The sequence below is a fragment of the Equus asinus genome, chromosome X, assembly GCF_041296235.1.
Source record: "Equus asinus isolate D_3611 breed Donkey chromosome X, EquAss-T2T_v2, whole genome shotgun sequence".
In the NCBI taxonomy this organism is placed as follows: domain Eukaryota; kingdom Metazoa; phylum Chordata; class Mammalia; order Perissodactyla; family Equidae; genus Equus; species Equus asinus.
The window spans coordinates 65,068,887-65,089,640 of NC_091820.1; the positions used below are offsets into that span (position 1 = coordinate 65,068,887).

A 20,754-nucleotide genomic window follows, 5' to 3' on the forward strand; every position below is an offset into this window, starting at 1 on the left:
GTTTTTTTTGAAACTTTGTGGATTTATGCCCCAAAGAAAATGACATAAGATGGTATTATGATTGAAATAATAATGATAATAACAATAATTAGCTATCCTTTATTAAATACTCTATGTTCTAACATAAAACTTATTCCATCATCACAATTACCCTGAGTTATTATTGTCTCTTTTTACTTCTGGGAAAACTGAGACTCAGAAAGACTAAGTAAATTATCACAGGCCTCTTAGCTTGGAGAATATTGCATTTTCAGATGCATATCAGAAAATTCACAAAAGACATCGTGGCCACAAATAAAAGCAACACATGTAAATAATTTTTCTGAGAATTATATCCTCACATATAAGAAATTTTACATAGTGTTTGCTCTTCTATAGTGTTCTCTTATTTGGATTAATGTTTGAATTGTTTGGATGTTTGTTTCATATTAATTGATGAATTTAAATAGTTTGTCTTTCATTTTGGGAACCTTAAGAAGGTGAATAAGCAAACATGTTGACCTTTTCCCTAGGCTTTATCAATGCCTCTTAACGGAAAATTAAAAGAAATACTTACTTCTTAGTTAGAATGTTTGAAGGAGAGTGCTGCTCCTTTCTGTTGCTGATGATATTTCTGTCTCCAGGATAGCTTCATACTTCAAAATGGAGACACTGCTGTCACTTACATTCAAGCAAATAGCTGAGTGCAGCCTTTAATATGGACCCAGGTTCCATAATATCAAACACCTCAAAGTACTTCTTTCAAAAAGAGTGGAGGCTGGACTGTGCAAATTCCTTCAAAGAGGTTAAAGGTTCAAACAGGTGCGAGGAAGAGTGATTATTCTCAGTTTTCACGTGCCAGTTCCACTCCCTGATCTACCTGAAGGTAGCTTTCTCAGGCTGGCATCTTTTGATTTAAAACACACTTCTAACCTTCCAGTTACTAGGATTTGTAAAAATAAAAGAGAGCATCTGAAAGTTATTTCAGCTCTACAGTGAAAAACCAAAAACAAAGCGACAGAATATATTTAAAAAAATTTAAATATGGTGTAAACAAAGAATTGAAAGACTTTCTGGAGAATTTAGGTACCACATTTTACTTTTTTGTTGAATGACCCAGACCCTTCAAAAAAGTTGTTACTTGATTTATTTCACAATTCAGATAATTGCTTTCAATACTCCACTTTACTGTGTATATATTAGGAATAACCATATAGTATTTTTCTCTCAGACGATCCATAAGAGCCTCTATAGCAAGGGTAAAACAGATGCAATGCTGAACTCCATGGTCTTTTGCTTTAGAGTTTCTGGAAATTAAAGGATAGCTCATCTCGCATTTTTAGAATACGCTTACTTATAAGAAATACTTGTGAGGGAAATTCAGTCTGCTCACTCACCCCTCCTGCACAGGAATACAACCACTCACAAAGACTAGTGGAAGGAAAAAGAACAGTTGCATGTCAGGAGAAGGATGGGTTGTTAGGAAGCACACGTTTAAGTTAAACAGACACTGGCAGATTCTGATAAATTTTGTGTGGGAAGGAAGGGAGGTACAAGGCATGGGTAATGGATTAGGAGTCAGGAATATTGCTTTTTAATCACAACTTGGAGTCCTACTTTATGATTTTTTGCACATGTGGGAAATCATAGTCACGAGTTTTATTGAGTGCTCATAGTCAGAGAACTTAGAGCCAAGAAGTCCCCTACAAATGGAAAAACATCCTGTGTTTATCCTTTCAGGACTTAGTGAATGTAAATGATTCAGTGTAACAAATACCTTTTGAGGCCTACTATGTGCCAAACATTTGTCGGTACTGGGGATGAATATAAAAGAATTTTTGCCATCAAGGAGTTCTCAGCCTATTGAAAGATATAGACAAGAAAACAAACAACAGTTTGTTTGAAGAATGGTAGATTTCCTTATAAAGATAAGCAAAGGGCACTGCGATAGCATATTGAAGGAGCCTCTAACCCAGACTACAGTAGTAAGAAAATACTTCTAGTAAGAGATATTATCTGAGTTGTGTTTTGAAAGATGTATAGAAGAGAGTTAGGCAAAGAAATGGAAAAAAGTGTTTCAGACACTTATTCATTAACTATAAAGCTGGAAAACCAAAAGAAAAAAAAACAGTATCCATTGCTAATGATACACTGATTTTAAGGTTTAGTACTAATTTTATAGACTACTTTTTAACATATGTATTTTCCTTCTCACTCTAGTGTACAGAAGCTTCTGGACAATATTTATTGTATTAAGTGTTGGTTCTGGTCTGGCTGGGGGATTTCTGCTGGTGTGTGGCATGCCCTTTGCCAGTGCTGGATGTTATAAAGTTGGAGGTGGCTTCTTGATGATATCGGGTAAGTTGTCATATCACCTTATGAAGACATATTAGTAATTAGAAAGCTCTCTGTGTATGTGTGTGTCTGCACACATGCATGTGCACAAGTAAGTGTGTGCATATTTGTGTTTATATACTTTTTACAAGAAAAGAAACTGTACTCAAAGGGAATAAAATGTAAATGAATGAATACTGGTGAATTGGGCATGTGCCTTTGATGCGAACTGCATAAACACTTTCTTATCATATATATGTGAACGTTTCCCTAAACTGAGCTGTAAAAGACAATATTTAACAATTTTTGTATTTATTTCTAAAATCTTAGTTGTTGATTTTTTCCTCTAAATGGTTAGGTGACAGATATAAACATTTATAGCTTCCCTCATTCTTTTATTGACAAGACGGCTCAGTGTGTGAGTGTTGTATTTTATGCTGACGTTATTCTGGGTAAAAATAGAATGTATAGATCAGAAAAAGTGTTATATATATATAAAACAAAATTTACAGTGCATATTGACTCTTGAATAGCTGGATATACTCTCCTATATGCTTCTTACCATAATATAAAAGTAAGCCAGCCTATACTTTAATTATACAGTTAGAGAACATATGATTAGTTTATATATAAACCAATTTGACTCGATCTTAAATTCAACCCACTTTATAGCCCAAAATCTCAAAATGTTAAACAGCCTTTGCATCTTAATGAAATTCCCTTCTGCTTACGTTTGGTTGGTGAATCCCTGGCATTTTAATTTTAAACAATTATTATTTTTTACTTGTAAAATAGAGAAAATTATCAAGATAGGAAAATAAATGTCACCCATAAACTCAACACAAAAAGATATAATCAATGTTATTATCTCGGTCTCTATCTGTTGAGCATTTTCCCTATATGTATACTTATTTTATAAAAAAAGTTTGGATATCATGCCATGTATTAATAGTTTTGTGTCTTTTTGAAAACTTAAATCTCATGTCATGATTTGTGCCCGATATTATTATTAATCTTTGCCACATAATGTTTAATAGCTGCATATAGTCTACCATATATTTATACCATAATTCATTAAACTGTTCCCTTATTGCTAGGAATTTAGTTTGCTTCCATTTTCTTTTGCTATGCTAAATGTTACAATAAATGTTCTTGTATATTATTTCATGCGACAAGTGCTTATTAAGTGCTTACTTTGCATAAGGAACTGTGCAAGCCATAGGTACATACTGATAAACAAATCAAGCAAGGTCACTGCTGCAGTGAATGAATAATTTAGTGAAAGGATAGACAATAAATAAGTAAATAAATAAGTGGATAACTGAAAATTGTAATGAGTCTTATAAAAAAAATGAACAGAAAGATACAGACCAAGACTGGTAGTAGAGACTACTTTAGATAAGGTGGTTGGGGAAGGCATTTTTGAGGAGATAATATTTACATCTAGATTTGAACGATGAGAAGGAGCCAGACATAGGAACAATGTGTGTGTGTGTGTGTTTTTGAAGGAGGAGTGGGGACACAGTGGTTGGTGTGTGGACAAAAGTGTTGCAAGGAGAAAGTAGCATATGTAAAGACCTTAAGGTGGTAAAGAGCCTGTATGTTTGAAAGACTCAAAGACATACTGTATGATTAGAGCTTAAGTATCTGTGGGGAGAGCAACATGAAATAACATTCACGAGGTATGCAAAAGCTAGATCAAGAGGACTTTTTTATAGGTTGTGGTGAGGGGTTTGCATTTTTTTCCTAGTGCAATGAAAAACCATTGGAGAGTTTTAATAAGAAGAAGAACATCATCTGATTTAGATTGTAAAAAGATTTCTCCTGCTACTGTGTAGTGAATTGACGGAAGATAGAGAAAAAGCAGAAAAAACTGCTAGGAAACTATTAGAGTGGTCTAGGGGAAAGGTTATGGTGGCTCAGACTAGAGAGTGGCAATGGAGAAAGAAAATAAATAGTTTTAAGATATGATGTGTAAACTATATGTGCAAATTACATTCATACACACACATACATATACGTCTTGTGAGATGTGGGGGAGGCAGAATCATGAGAGTACAAGATTTTGTGCATCTTGCTGATTATTTTGTTTTAAAAGATTTCTAGATGAAAATGTATATGTTAAAGCTCTTGACACATATCATCGAATTTGTCTCACCTAACATACGTACTAATTTATTTTCCCACAAGAAGTGAATGACATTTCCTGAAATCTTAGCATTTAAAAACATTAGTTTATGACTGTCCAAAGTTACCAAAATAATAGCAGATAGTTTATACATATATATGAATTAATTTTCATCTCTCTTCACGCTTAGTACATGATAGTTACTCTGCCTAAAACAGTGTTCGCTCATCTCTCTGCCTTCACAAAATCTCTATATTTCTCAAGATTTATGGTAAATCTTGTCTCCTTTCATGGAACATTATTTCCCCAATGAAATTTTAAGTTCCTTTGGGTAGATGCCTGGTGTTATGCTTATATATCTGCTGTACAATCTAATACAATGCCGAGTTCAAATAATACTTGTTAATTAATTATTGGTTGCCTTGCTGAAATTTGGCTTCTCTGAATTCACAGTTATATTTTATATTAGAATATTGGTTTTATGAAGAGATGAAATAAGACCTTGCAATTTATTAATGCATGTTCTTAAAGTACGTACCTAGAGTAGTCCCCTATTCAACAATTATATTTTTGAGGAGCTGATATATATTGTATATTACAGAAAGCATAAAACAGTAAATAATTGAGGAGTTATGGGTAGAAACAGAAATACCACCAGATGTTGTTGGAGTGAAGGATCAGTGTAAGTTAGCATGGGCAGGGAAGGCATTATGGTGGAGGTTAAATTTTGGATGAGGATTTAGAGACATGACAAGAAAAGAGAGTAAATTATAGACAAGGAGGCCAGCAAAGCCCAGGTGGGAATGCAGAAAGGTAGAAAGAAAACTAGAAAGGCTTTCATGATTTTTTCTCAATATTTATAGTGCAAGAGAGTAATGGAGAAATTAAATAATGGAACTTGCCATATTTTTGGGATTGAAAGACAGTTTCAGTTGAAGATGAAAGGTTTGAGGGATTTTAAGTTGCAACTAAGGACCTTCCAAAATTAGCTGTGTGTTTAGATAAGGGATGTAAGGGAAGGTAGCCTTTGAAGAATATTGGTGATAATAACTAACGTTTATTGAGCACCTGCTTTGTACCAGGCATTTTTCTAAGTGTTTTACAAGTATTATTGCATAGAAACTTTACAGCATAAAGTTATCTCCACTTTATAGATGAAGAAACTGAGGCATAGAGAGGATATGTAACTTGTCCAAAGTTATACAGCTGGCATATGGTGAAGCCAAACTTCAAAACCAAGCAGTTTGATTCCTGAACCTGCCCTGGAAACAATATACAATAGCCCTCTCATGAATACGGAGGGGATAGAAGCACAAAAGGTAATAAAGTTGGCAAAGAAAAAATTTAGAAGTAAGGAAAAGAGTAAGATGTATAAATAGAGATAATACTTATAGTATAGTTTGTGGTATAGTTACATGTGTTTGTATGTGTTTAAGACATAGTAATTATGATAATATTAAAGAGGAAAGGAATTATTTACTAATTACTTTTAAAAATCCTCATATTAGTACATATTAATAGGTAATAAAAACTTGATAGATTAAGTTTAGATGAAAACCAGAGAAGGAATTTCAGAGTTTAAAATATTGGTCACGGAGCAAGTAGACGTGATGTCAACATTTAAACTTGTGACTGGGTATGTGGCTGACTAAATTGGAATGGAAAGGGTAATTGGAATTGAGGGTGGCTCTGAAGTGAGAGCGACTGAAAAGAGACTTGGAAGAAACTTGACTTCTTTTTTACTTACAAATAAACTGAGCTGATCCTACTGTATTTATTTCTTGGACATTTAGTTTCAGACACCTAATCTGACCCTGCCAAAATATCTATTTAGTGTCTAGTCTACGATTACTTTGCTTGGTTAAGCATCCTAATTGTTTTTAACTTTTTATTGACATTATGATATTTTACAACCTTGTGAAATTTCAGTTGTACACTATTATTTGTCAGTCGTGTTGTAGGTGCATCACTTCACCCTTTTTGCCCACCCCCACCCCCTTTCCCCTGGTAGCCAATAATCTGTTCTCTTTGTCTACATGTTTAACTTCCACATATGAGTGGAATCATACAGAGATTGCCTTTCTCTATCTGTCTTATTTCACTTAACATAAAACCCTCAAAGTCCATCCATGTTGTTGTGAATGGGACAATTTTATCCTTTTTTATGACTGAGTAGTATTCCATGGTATATTTATGTACCATATCTTCTTTATCCAATCATCAGTTGATGGGCACTTAGGTTGCTTCCACGTCTTGGCTATTGTAAATAATGCTGCAATGAACATAGGGGTGCATGGGACTTTTGGAATTGCCGATTTCAAGTTCTTTGGATAGATACCCAGTAGTGGGATGGCTGAGTCATATGGTATTTCTATTTTTAAATTTTTGAGAAATCTCCATACTGTTTTCCATAGTGGCTGCACCAGTTTGCATTCCCACCAGCAGTGTATGAGGGTTCCTTTTTCTCCACAACCTTTCCTACATTTGTTAAGTTTTGTTTTGGTTATTTTTGCCATTCTAATGGGTGAGCATCCTAATTTTTGAAGAAATAAAAGGTCTTTTTCTTACTCTTATGACTGCTACTTCCTACCTCTTTGTGGTTTACTCTAAGCAGAAAATAGTTGGAAAGTACAACTTTATAATGGCTGTTGTTTTGAGTGCAGGTCTAAGTTTTCAACTTTCAGTCTTCTTAACTTGCAATGATTTCATTTCCTGGTGTTGTCATGATTTGGTTTTAGCTTACTATTGACAGTTTGAGGGGGTCTCCTGAAGGGTTAGCCAGAATAACAACCTCTATTGACTCCATGCATGAAGTTTCCTTTCCCTAAGAAATACATTCTTAAGCATTTTTTAGTTATAGTGAAAAGAAGACAGTCTACTATTTCTTTCCAAAAGGACTCATCAAATACTTTGAGCAAACATTTGGAGGTGTTCCAAAAAATTTATTTTTGTGCTTTACATGAAAGATTATGGTGGTATTGAGACTGAGGTTTCCACCTCTATACTATTCACTTTGGCACACATCAGCGCATTTAAAATCAAAATGGATAATTACAATGTATTCCAGGGGAAATATTTTTTGTCATTTTCATTCCTCTGATGCCACTTCCAAAAGCCCAGGACCATAAGTTCTGAAGTAAAATCCCTGTTTAATTTGAATCAAAATTCCTATAAGAAATCAATTTACAGAGGGGCTGGGACTGGGATACTATGGCACTATTATTATAAGTTGGAAGTATGGTGGACAATTTATCTAAACAGTCAGCTGATTTGGCTCAAATGATCAAGATTGTAGCTCCACTAAATGTTCAGCATTTTCTGCTATTTCAATTTGAGGTTTTTGCCTTTAGGACAGCTGTTGTGTTGAACAACTAGCCTCCCTTTCTTCATTTCATAGGTTCTCAAAACCTCTGGGATGCTAACTCATCTGGTAGTTTCCTTTGAAGTGATATTGGCATTGAGGGTGAGAATTACTAACAAGTCCAACTGTCTTAACTTTTATTTCAATGTTAATCATGCCTTCAATCTGACTAGCATATGAACAATATTACTAAGGCAAGAATATATATATATAGATAGTGGGATGGTTTGCTAAGTCTACAATTCTTCAGAGAAAGGAACAATGTTATAAAAGGAATAACTGACGTGCAGTTACATCTTTTTTGAAAAAAAAATTGTGAATGGGATAGGAGAAAATGAGAGTAAAATACACCATGAGTCTAAACCAAAGGAATCACAATTATGGACCTTTTGATTTTTGACCAAAATAAGAAGTCACTAGATAATTATAGTGTCTATAGAATAATTTTATTTCCTTTGATGTAAATTGTCCAGAGGAACCACATATGAGAGGGTGCTGAAAGTCAGTATTTCATTTCTTTATTGTTTATGTCTATAATAGGCAACAAGTTGCAAGGGAGAATGAGTATCTAGTAGTCACTCATTTGCATTCCCATCATTAAAAAATTATGTGAAATGAATTTAGTTTCCAAGGAGAGTTTCAATTGTGTTCTTCTACAATTATGCACTTTTCTCTCTTCAGAAGGTAAAGGACTATATCACTTGAACCAAGACTAAGTTGAATTTATAGTAAAATCTCATTAATTTAAACTAATTTGGGAAAAATGCAAGCCTGAGTGGCAGGATGTGTTTTTTAAAGAGGTAGTGTTATTTATACACAATACATTAGTGGGGCGATGCAGCATTGCCAAGCAGGAAAGCTACTTCAATGAATAGATAAACATGTAATTGCAATGCCAGTTATTTGTCAGAAAATGTGGGCTTAACTAATTTTGTTCTCTCAAGGAAGCTAAAGATACCTTAGTATACTGTGAGATTTACTTAATAAAGCCATTTCTACACATACGGCATAGGAAAAGAGAAATCTCTATGTTGAATTTTCACCTGCCTGACCAACATTGCTTATCCGTTGTTTTGCATTCAGTTCTTGCTCTCCACTGTACTTTTGGCCTTGATATTTTTAAAGCAGCTTGCTTTCTGAGTCTGTTTTCAATTAGACACCTGATTTCAGACCCATATTGTTCTGTGCTTACAGTTTTATCTCAGACTGGCCATTCTTGCTACTGATTCTGGCTCCTGGGGTCATAACATAGGCAAAGCCTACATAAAACTAATTTTTTACCTTTGTTAACTAACTTAGGGGCTTTATCATAAATTCTAAATTAGCTGAGTCTAAATGAATATTTTACTCTATTTCCAAATAAGATGAAATCATCTAGACTGGACCTTTTGCTTATGGGGAGTAGTTAACCATTTAAGAAAACTTTCTGGACCAAAAATATGCTTTCCCACATTGGTTTACTGCTATTCACCTAAAGGGATTTTACTCCTTTAGTATATCATGTTGTAGCCCATTAAAAGTGACAACTGGAGTGATGTCAGCGGCATGGCAGAGTGAGTTGTTCCCTTTGTCTCTCCCCCTAAGTTACAACTAGTCAGACATCCATTCACCAACAAAGGAGTCCCAGCACAGCACACCAGAATGCCTGAGTGATCCATGCATCTATACATCTGAAGGTGGGTGGACTGGATCTCGCGAGGCATTGAAATTAGGGGAGCAGCTCTCTCCCCCTCTTCCAGAGGTGGTGATCTAAAATGTGGATTCTCATACCAGCGTGCATGCCAGTGACCACAGGCTGCGAGGGCAAACATGGCACTTGTGGTTTGGCCTCTGTCCCCCATGGAGTGGTGGGTGACACACACATCCTGAAGCTTCAGGACACAGCATGAAGCCGGTGACCCAGCTCTCTCCCCCTCCCATAGTAGTGGTGCTAGTTTTTCCAGCAATGGGGACAGCATCCAAACTGTGAATTTCCCTGGTAGGGGGAGGTGCCCTGACCTGAGGTTTCAGAGCACAACTGCACACACCAGCAACCAGAGGCTTTACAAGCAGCAATGACACTCACTCATGGCTTAGCCCCTGCCCTCACAGTAGTGGCAGATAGTGACTACATCTGGAAGCTTCAAGACACAGAGTGGTGCTGGCAACTCAGCCCCTCTTTCTTCCCCTGGCAGTGGCACTGGTCTTTCCACCAGTGGGGAGAGCAACCAAAATGCAAATTTCTCCAGCAGTAGCAGGGTGTCCTGACCCGAGGTCTCAAAAAACACACTGGCATGTGCCAGTGACCAGAGGCTGCAGGACTAGCAACAACACTTGTGACTTAGCCCCTGCCCCTCCCAAGCAGTGGCAGGTGGTGCTTGTGACCTGAGTCTTCAGGAACCACAACAGAACCCATGATCAAGCCCCTGTGATGGCACCCCTGACACCAGCTCAACCAACAGTGGGGGCTGTATACAAGAACCCAGGCCCCTGGCAGCAACAGTGACATCCATGAACCAGGACCTCTACCAGTGGTACTGCCATTGCCCCCACATTACCCAGGAGCATCAACACTGGTTGTCCTTGGGGCAGTGGTACCCAAGGCTATGGAGAGCCTGCAGAGAGCCAGTGGAGGAAGACTAGATCCAGGTGACACAAGAAGCAGCAGAAGTGCTCACAGCATGGTGACCCCAGTAGTGACACCTGAGACTGTAGCAATATTGTAAGTAGCAAGTCATCAGCAACCTCAGAGGCACAAGCAGCACAAGGAGGGCCCTCATGATGCATCTAGCAGAGGCAGTGGAGGGAGGAAAGGGTATGCTCTCAAATAAAACCAGAAGCAGCTCAGAACCAAAGTAAACAAAGCCATACACAAATAAGAAAGCTGGTTACTACCACAAATGTGCTGGCACAAGATCAATTCATCAGGCACTCTGAAGAACCACAGTAACCTGGCAGAACAGGAAGAGAATGCCAACTCTACAAAAACAAACTCGAAGTCACAAAAGATTACATTCTAACTGACAGAAAATTCAAAATAGCTGCCATGAAGAAACTCAACGAGTTACAAGTAAACTCAGAAAACAGTTCAATGAGCTCAGGAATAAAATTAATGAACAGAAGGAGTACTTCACCAAAGAGATTGAAACACTAAACAACAAAAAAAAAACCCTAGAAATTCTTGAGACAAAGAACACAATTAATGACATGGAAAATAAAGTAGAATGAATTAAAAATAAAGCAGACCATATGGAAGAGAGAATTAGTGAGCTTGAAGATAGAAGTCTAGAAAAGATTCAGGTGGAAAGGAGAGAAAACTAAGATTTTTAAAAAATGAAGAAATTCTACAAGAAATAGCCAACTCAATTAGGAAAAGTAACATAAGGGCAATAGGTGTCCCAGAAGGAGAAGAGAGGGAGAAAGGAGCAGAGCAGTTATTCAAAGAAATCATAGCTGAGAACCTCCCAGACCTAGGGAAAGAACTGCAAGTACATGAAGTTAATAGAACTCCTAATCACCTCTATGTAAAAAGACCTACTCCAAAGCATATAATATTAAAACTATCTAAAGTCAATGACAAAGAAAGAATATTACAGGCAGCAAGACAGAGGAAAATAACCTACAAAGGAACCTTTATCACTCTTTCAGCAGATTTCTCAGCAGAAACCTGACAGGCTAGGAGAAAGTGGAATGATATGTTCAAAATACTGAAAGACAAAAACTATCAGTGAAGAATACTCTATCCAGAAAAATTATCCTTCAGATAAGATAGAGAAATAAAAGCTTTCCCAGACAAACAAAAGCTTATGGAGTTCATCACCACTAGGCCTCCTTTACAAGAAATGTTCAAAGGAGCCCTTGTACCTGAAACAAAGAGGTAAAGATTTACAAAGCTTTGAGCAAGGTGATAAGCAGACAGAATCAGAAAATTGTAACTCTCTATCAGAATAAGTTAGCAAACAATTATAACAAAGGATAAAGGGAAAGAAATCATCAAAAATAACTAGAAAACACTTCAATTTAGTCACAATCTTACAACACAAGAAAGAATAGTTTGTGATAGCAAAAACATAGAAGGGGAAGAGGAAAAGGACAGAACCTACATAGGCTAATGGAGATAGGAGACTGTCAGAAAAAACAATATGTCAGGGGCCGTCCTGGTGGCACAATGGTTAAATGTGCACATTCCACTTCGGTGGCCCGGGGTTCACTGGCTCATATCCCGGGTGCGGACATGACACCACTTTGCAAGCCATGCTGTGGTAGGCGCCCCATATATAAAGTAGAGGAAGATGGGCACAGGTGATAGCTCAGGGCCAGTCTTCTTCAGCAAAAAGAGGAGGATTGGCAGCAGTTAGCTCAGGGCTAATCTTCCTCAAAAAAGGAAATACTATCTCATTTATGAGATATTTTATACAAAACTCATGTTAACCACAAATAAAATATCAGAGCAGACTCACAAATCATAAATAAAGAAAAAAACTGAGAAAAACATCACAGAAAACCACCACACTGAAATGTCAGACAGAAATACAAGGGAAAAGAAATAATGGAAATGTACAACAACCAGAAAAAGCAATAACATGGTAGTGTTAAGCATCCATATATCAAAAATTACTCTAAATGGGCATGGACTGAATTCACAGTCAAAAGTCAGAGAGTGGCTGGATGGATTAAACAACAAGATCAAACAATATGCTGCCTCCAGGAGACTTATCTCAGCTCTAAAGACAAACAAAGGCTCACAGTGAAGGGATAGAATATGATACTCTAAGCAAATGGCAACTAAAATAAAGCAAGTGTAGCTATATTATATCACACAAAATAGATCATAATTCAAAAAAAGATAACAAAGGACCAAGATGGACATTATATAATGATAAAATGGACATTCTACCAAGAAGACATTGCAGTTATTAGTATATATGCACCTAACACAGATGCAAAAAAAATATATAATGCAACTATTACAGACCTGAAGGGAGAAATTGTCAGTAACATAATAACAGCAGGGGACTTTAAAACCACAATTACGGGGGGCCGACCCTGTGGCTGAGTGGTTAAGTTCGTAAGCTCTGCTACAGCGGCTCAGGGTTTCTCTGGTTTGGATCCTGGGTGCAGACATGGCACCATTTGTCAGGCCACGTTGAGGTGGTGTCCCACGTATTATAGCTGGCCTTCCACCACTATAATATACAACCATATACTGGGGGGATTTGGGGAGAAAAAGGAGAAAGAAAAAAGAAAAAAGATTGGCAACAGTTGTTAGTTCAGGTGCCAATCTTTAAAATAATAAAATAAAATAAAATAAAACCACACTTACATCATGGATAAATCATTCAAACAGAATGTCAACAAGGAAACAGTAGCCTTAAATGAAACACTAGACTAGATGGACTTAATAGATACATATTGAATATTCCATCCAAAAGCAGCATAATACACATTCTTCTCAAGTGCATATATGGAACATTATCAAAAGAAGATCATATATTGGCAAACAAAATAAGCCTCAATAAATTTAAGATTGAAATCATATCAAGCGTATTTTCTAACCATGGTTGTGTGAAACTAGAAATCAACTACAAGAAGAAAGCTGGAAAAGTCACAAGTATGTGGAGACTAAACAACATGCCACTGAACAACTATTAGATGAATAAAGAAATCGAAGGAGAAATCAAAAGATACCTGGAGACAAGTGAAAATGAAAGCACTACATACGAAAATTTATGGGATGCAGTGAAAGCAGTAGTAAGAAGGAAGTGTATAGTAACAAAGGCATATCTCAAAAAGCAAGAAAAATCTCAAATAAACAATCTAAAATTACACTCAAAATAACTAGAAAAAGAAGGACAAACAAAGGCAAAAGTCAGTAGAAGGAAGGAAATAATAAATATCAGAGCAGAAATAAACAAAATAGAGAATAAAAAACTGTAGAAAGGATCAGTGAAACTAATAGCTGGTTCTTTGAGAAGACAGAAAAAAATGACAAACCCTTAGCCAGAATCATTAAGAAAAAAAGAGAGAAGACTTAAATAAATAAAATCAGAAATTAAAGAGGAGAAATTACAACAAACACCACAGAAATATAAAATATTATAACAGAATACTACCAAGGCCGTATATCAACAAATAGGATAACCTAGGAGAAGTGGATAAATTCCTAGAATCACACAACATCCCAAAACTGAAACAAGAAAAAATGGAGAATCTGGATAGACCAATCACAGGTAAAGAGATTGAAATGCTAATCAAAAGCCTCCCAAAAGAGAAAAGCCCAGGACCAGATGGCTTCTCTGGTGAATTCTACCAAACATTCAAAGAAGATTTAATACCTATCCTTCTCAAACCCTTCCAGAAAATTGAAGAGGAGAGAATGCTAACTCATTTTATGAGGCAAACATTACCCTGATACCAAAACCAGACAAGGACAACACAAAAAGGAAAATTAACAGGCCAATATTACTGTTGAACATCAATCTAAAAATCCTCAACAGAATACTAGCAAATTAAATATGACAATGCATTAAAAGTACCATAAACCATGACCAAGTGAGATTTACTCCATTGATGCAGGGATGGTTCAACATTCACAAATCAATCAATATGATATACCACATTGACAAAATGAAGAATAAAAATCACATGATTAACCTAATAGATACAGCGAAAGCAATTGACAAGATTCAACATCAATTTATGATAAAAAACTCTCAACAAAATGGATATAGAAGAAAATTACCTTAACATAATAAAGGCCGTATATGACAAACTCACATCCAACATCGTACTCAATGGTGAAAAACTGAAAGCTATTCCTCTGAGAACAGGAACATGACAAGGATGCCCACTTTCTCCACTCTTATTCCACATAGTACTGGAAGTTTCAACCAGATCAATTAAGCAAGAAAATGAAATAAAAGGGATCCTAATTGGAAAGGAAGAAGTAAAACTCTCACTATTTGCAGATGACATGATTCTATGTATATAAAACTCTAAAGAATGCACCAGAAAAATACTACAAATAATTAACAGATAGAGTAAAATTACAGGGTAAAAAATCAACATACAAATATTAGTTGGATTTCTATACATTAATAATGAACTAGCAGAAAGAGAAATCGAGAATACAATCCCATTTACAATCACAACAAAAAGATTTGAATGTCTAGGAATAAATTTTACCAAGGAGGTGAAAGACCTATACATTGAAAACTATAAGACATTATTAAAAGAAATTGAAGAAGACACAAGGAAATGGAAGGATATTCTGTGCTCATGGATTAGAAGAATAAACATAATTAAAAAGTCCCATATTACCCAAATCAATCTACATATTCAATGCAATCCATATCAGAATCCCAATGATATTCCTCATGGAAATAGAACAGAGTCTTGAAATTTATATGCAACAACAAGAGACCCTGAATAGCCAAAGCAGTTATGAGAAAAAAGAACAAAGCTGGAAGTATCACACTAGCAGACTCTAAAATATACTACAAGCCTACAGTAATCAAAACAGCATGTCACTGGCACAAAAACAGACAAATGGATCAATGGAACTGAACTCAGAGCCCATAAATAAAATAATGCATCTATGGACAGCTAATCTTTGATGAAGTAGTCTGGAACATACAATGGAGAAAGGAGTCTCTTCAACTAATAGTGTTATGGAAAGTGGACAGCCACATGCACAAGAATAAAAGTAGACTATTATCTTACACCATACACAAGTTAACTCAAAATGGATTAAATACTTGAATGTAAGACCTGAAACCATAAAACTTCTAGAAGAAAACATAGACAGTACGTTCTTTAACATTAGTCTTAACAGTATCTTTTTGAATACCACGTCTATTCAAGCAAGGGAGACAAAAGAAAAGAATAAACAAATAGGACTACATTAGACTAAAAACCTTCTGCACAGCAAAGGAAACTGTCAACAAAAAGAAAAGACAACCCACCAACTGGGAGAAAGTATTCGCAATTAGTAGATCCAACAAAGGCTTAATTTCCAAAACATATAAAGAACTCATGCATGTCAACAACAAAAATTCAACAATTGGATCAAAAAATGGGCAGAGGATATGAACATTTTTCCAAAAAAGGTGTACTGATGGACAACAGGCACATGAAATTTTTGATATTCAGCATCAGTAATTATTTGGGAAATGCAAATCAAAACTACATTGAGATATCAACTTATGCATATCTGAATGGCTATAATTAACAAGACAATAAATAACAAGTGTTATTTTATGGTTAAGTAGTATTCCATTGTGTATACCACGTCTTCTTTATCCATTCATTTGTTTATGGACCTTGAGGCTATTATGCTAAGCAAAATAAGCCAGAGAAAGAGAAATACTGTATGATTCCACTCATATGTGGAAGACAAACAAACAAACGCACAGATAAGAAAAATAGATTGATGGTTACCAGAGCAGAAGGAGAGGGGGGTTGAGTAAATGGAGTAAAGGAGCCTATATGTATGGTGACAGACAAAATCTGGACTATTGGGAGTGAACACGATGCAGTCTACAGAGAATGTGAAATGTAATAATATAGGCCAATATGACCTCAATAAAATAAATAAAGCAAAAAAATGTGCAAGTTATGTGTGATACATGTATTTGTGTATGTGGAAAAAATAAAAAAATAAAAGTGACAACCTACCATGAAAAGTCGTATTTTAGATTATCATTTATATTTATGTTTATCCCAAAAAAACTGGAGAGCAGGTTTTGATAAGGGTAAGAGAATATTAATTCAATGTCAGTATCACAAATGACATATAAGTAATATTTTTACCATTTTTTGGAACAGCAGACTGAGTCCATGTTTTTCATTCAGGTTTTTACCCTATATATCTATCATTAAAATGTAATAGAGGAAATATAGAAGATTCCTCTCGGTTTTATTTGTTTCTCCTTTTCTAGACCACTAAATTTCATCATGCCCAAGAGTTCATCCTTAGATAGGCCTCTTTTCTAGGTAGACTCACCACTCACTTCCTTCATGATCTCATTCTGTCTCATGAATTTAAAGATCATCTCTATGCTGAAGACTCAGAGATTTATACATCTTGGTAGGATCACCCTCTTGATCTGCAGACTCATATATTCAGCTGCCTGTTTGTTTGACACTTTTACACAATAACCTACTGAAATCACATCACTCCTCTTTTCAAACATTTAAATGGCTTCCAATTTTACTCAGAGAAAAGGAGCTAATATCCTTAGAATAAACTACAAGACCCTGCATAATCTGCCACCCTCATGCCTTTCCCCTCATTACCTTTTTAACCTTGTTTCGTACAACTACCCCTTGCTCACTCAGCTCCAGCTATAGTGGCCTCCTTGTTGTTGCTTGAACACAACAGACAGGCTCCTACTTTAGGGTCTTTGCACTGGCTGTATCCTCTGCCTAGAATACTCTTCCCAGTACTCTGAGGAAATACTTCATCATCTCTAAATCTTTTTCTCAAATGTAGCCTTCAAACCTGACCAACTTTTTAAAATTGCAGTGTTCCCCATCACCACCCATGACTACCAATAACTTATATTCTACCCTACTTTTTCTTTATTACATAGCACTTGTCATCTTCTAGTATACTATATAAATGATTTATTTTGTTTATTTTTTATTGTTTGCCTCCTCCTGCTAGAACATTGGCTCTATGAAGGCAAGGATATTAGTTCATTTTTTTCCACTGTTATATTCCAAGCACCTGGATTAGTGCCTGGCACAATAAATATTTGTGAATGAATAAATGTATTGACCAAATTAGCAGATCTACTGGGATTTAAGATAAGAGTTTACCCCAAATCCTATCAATGAACGGAAGTATAAACAAAGAACTTAGTTGAATTTCAACATAATTTACCTTTCAAGATGTTACAGGCTACTGTGGGCACCTTCTAAATTTAAGAACTAGGTAGGTAAACTGGAGTACATCCAGAAAGGAACAACTGGGATGGTAAAGTTGGCTCAAAACCATGTTACTAAAAGAATACTAGATCTATATTCTATAATAGAGGAGGAAAACGTCTAGACAAAATGTTAATTGACTTGCCAAGGTTATGATTCTTGTTTTAAAGCCATCACAAGGACAAAGGAATGGATTTGTTCTATTTTTTGTGAAGTGGTATTCCCCAAAATGTGTTCCAAGGAACCATAGTTCCAAAATATGCTAATATGTATCTCTGGAATAAAAGGATCCCATAGTCAATTAAGTTTGAGAAATGCTAGCTTAAACAAAGTTAAGTTGGTATCTTTACCATATGATTTCACAGAGGCTTTAATATACTGATTATTTTCAATTACCAAAGTTGGGGTGAAGAATATAGCACAGTATAAATATATTAAACTGCAAGACTTCTCATTTTTTTCCCCAAAGCATCTCATAAGCCTACTATTCTGCAGAATACCCGTTAGATGTAGAGGTCAAACATAAGACACATATGTGGGAATTATAAGGAGGCTGATTTCACACAAGTTAAGGAAGAATATCCTAACTGTTAAAAATGTAAAACAGCAGACTGTTCTCTTTTTTGAGATAGTGAACTCTGCCAATGAAAGTGTTTAAACAGATTAAATGGCAGCTTGTTAGGGATAATGTGGAGGGGGTTGTTGCATCAAACAGAAGATTGGGTACTCAGAGGTGATTTTTAACTGTGAATTTTTATTATTATATAATTATAAGACTGGATGGGATTGCCACTAAGACCCTATTGGCCATATCTAAAAAGAGCAGCACTCACATTATCAGCTACAGCGAGAGTCAATTTATTCATTCTCATTGATTGTCTCCTTCTAATGGAAAGGAGAATAATAAAAAAAATATGGAAATGAAAAATGGTATTAAGGACCTGTTTTCTTTAACCTGCATGATAGGGTGCTTCAGAAAATTCTTAAACAGGACAACATTAATTAACTAGAACCTCACTACCTGTTAAATCCTAGCTAACAGAAGTGTTTTCTTTTTACCTTTTCTTTCTTTTCCTTTCCTCTCTTTTCCTTTTTCCTTCCTTGCCTCCCTCTTTCCTTCCCTTTCTTCATTCTTTCCTTCATTTTTATTTTTTCTATACTTCACTTTCAGCAAAAAGTGAAAACAAACTCAAACAATATCAGGACAATAATGCTGATTGACATAAAGCAACTTCTAATGTACTAGAACTGATATCCTATAGCTTCTATACCTCAGTATCTGGGGCTAAATGTTGAAAATTTGTAAGTTTAAAGATAACTTCAGTTTCCACAAGATGCTTACTTAAATAGAGCAAAATTCAATTAATCTACTTACTAAAGCAGGGTGAAAACAATTAATTTCTTATAATGATAAAAGAATAAATAGGCCTTGTGGAAAAGGTAGGTACATTTTTTACTGAGTAATGCTTGTCAATTTTTTTTCCACTAAAGTACACCTAAAGGCAGAGGGAAGTAAATAATTTTTCTGGAAGTTCTGAGAGCTTAACTTGAAGCAGACTGCTATTAGCATAAATGTCTTTGAATTCCAGTATCTTTTCTTTAAAATTTATGGAAATTTTCATTCTAATCCATATTACTGAAAAAATTAAATTTTCAAATAAGGAAGATTTTTCATATTTATATCACTGTTTCAGAGATCTCTAGCATAGCACTGCATAGCCAGGTTTCTTTAAAGAAAAAATACAATTTCTTCCATTTGAGGTGCACAACACTTTTGCTTTCAACAGGGTTAATGAATCACTTGTCCAGGATGTAATAAAAAAGGACTCTGTTATGGGTAGGAAATTAGATTCTATCAGCTTTAAAAACTACAGATTCTCAGATTCCACCCCAGCCTACCAAATTAATATTTCTATAAACTATGATCTGGAGATCTCTATTTTAAACAAGATTCCCAGGTGATTCTGATGTTTGTCCAGGTTTTAGAACCACCGTACTAGATAACTTCTAAGCTTCCTTCCAAATCTATCATGGTATGATTTTATACAGATTCTCAATAACAAATCTGAAATAGATAAGTGATCAGAATTTCCAGCCCCCATGGGTTATGATTAATTGAAGTTTCAACATACAAAATGGTCTTTATGAAGTCATTTTATAGTTTTAAAGACTTTTAAACTTTAATAATAGGATGCAGGCATAACAGAAACAATCTGAAAATGACATTTAAAGGCAAATTGAATTTTCTTTTTGCAGCTGATACAGATCTCAGTTGTGTGACTACAGAACATTGTTTATTACCACTTATCAGCAGATAGGAAATAAAAATTTTATTTGGTAAATTGTCTAATGTGGTTTACCTAACACTTTAATCAATTAGATTTTTTAATTATTTACTTTTTTATCATAGCTATAACAAACATTACTTGTTACTGATGTTTAAAGTGTACAAGAACTTCTTAAGTTTCTTAACTATGATTTTGTCTATGTTCTCTCAGATCTTTATTTTGGATTCTAATGTAGATAGTTTTTTCTATGGGAGATTCTACTGGCATTAAAGGAAACAGTACATTAGAGAGAGCTGAATTTTAAAGATTTTGTTTTTCCTTTTTCTCCCCAAAGCCCACCGGTACATATTGTATATTTTTAGTTGTGAGTCCTTCTAGTTGTGGCATGTGGGATGCCACCTCAACATGGCCTGATGAGCAGTGCCATGTCCGCGCTCAGGATTCGAACCAGTGAAACCCTGGGCCACCGAGGATGGAGCATGTGAACTTAACCACTTGGCCACGGAGCCAGCCCCCAGGGAGCTGAATTTTAGAGATCTGAGTATAGAATTTTGAATGTGGATAGCACATGGATGCAAAATCTGTCGTTAGTCTTTTACATTAAGTGTCTTTGAAATAACTGGTTTGGTTATTTCTTGGTCTAATATCAAGTATCAAAGGGTCACAATCATTTTGATTTCTGATTTTTATGATTTTTGGACTATAATTTTTAAAATACTGAGCTGAATTTGACTTTTCTTTCTTTCTCTTAGGAA

At 35.4% G+C, this 20,754-nt stretch overlaps 1 protein-coding gene across 8 annotated transcripts in view; it reads left to right on the forward strand.

The window, feature by feature from the left end:
* The window catches only part of LOC139042703 (transmembrane protein 182-like), a 139,343-nt gene that overhangs the window by 33,277 nt on the left and 85,312 nt on the right, over nucleotides 1-20,754 (forward strand). For all 8 annotated transcript variants that reach the window (XR_011499751.1, XR_011499752.1, XM_070502574.1 and 5 more), the window contains one exon: nucleotides 2,200-2,337. Coding sequence is in view for 6 of the 8 variants with exons in the window: in XM_070502574.1 (XP_070358675.1) it covers nucleotides 2,200-2,337 (138 nt within the window). In the remaining 2 variants the exon portion in view is untranslated. The remainder of the gene's footprint in view (nucleotides 1-2,199; nucleotides 2,338-20,754) is intronic.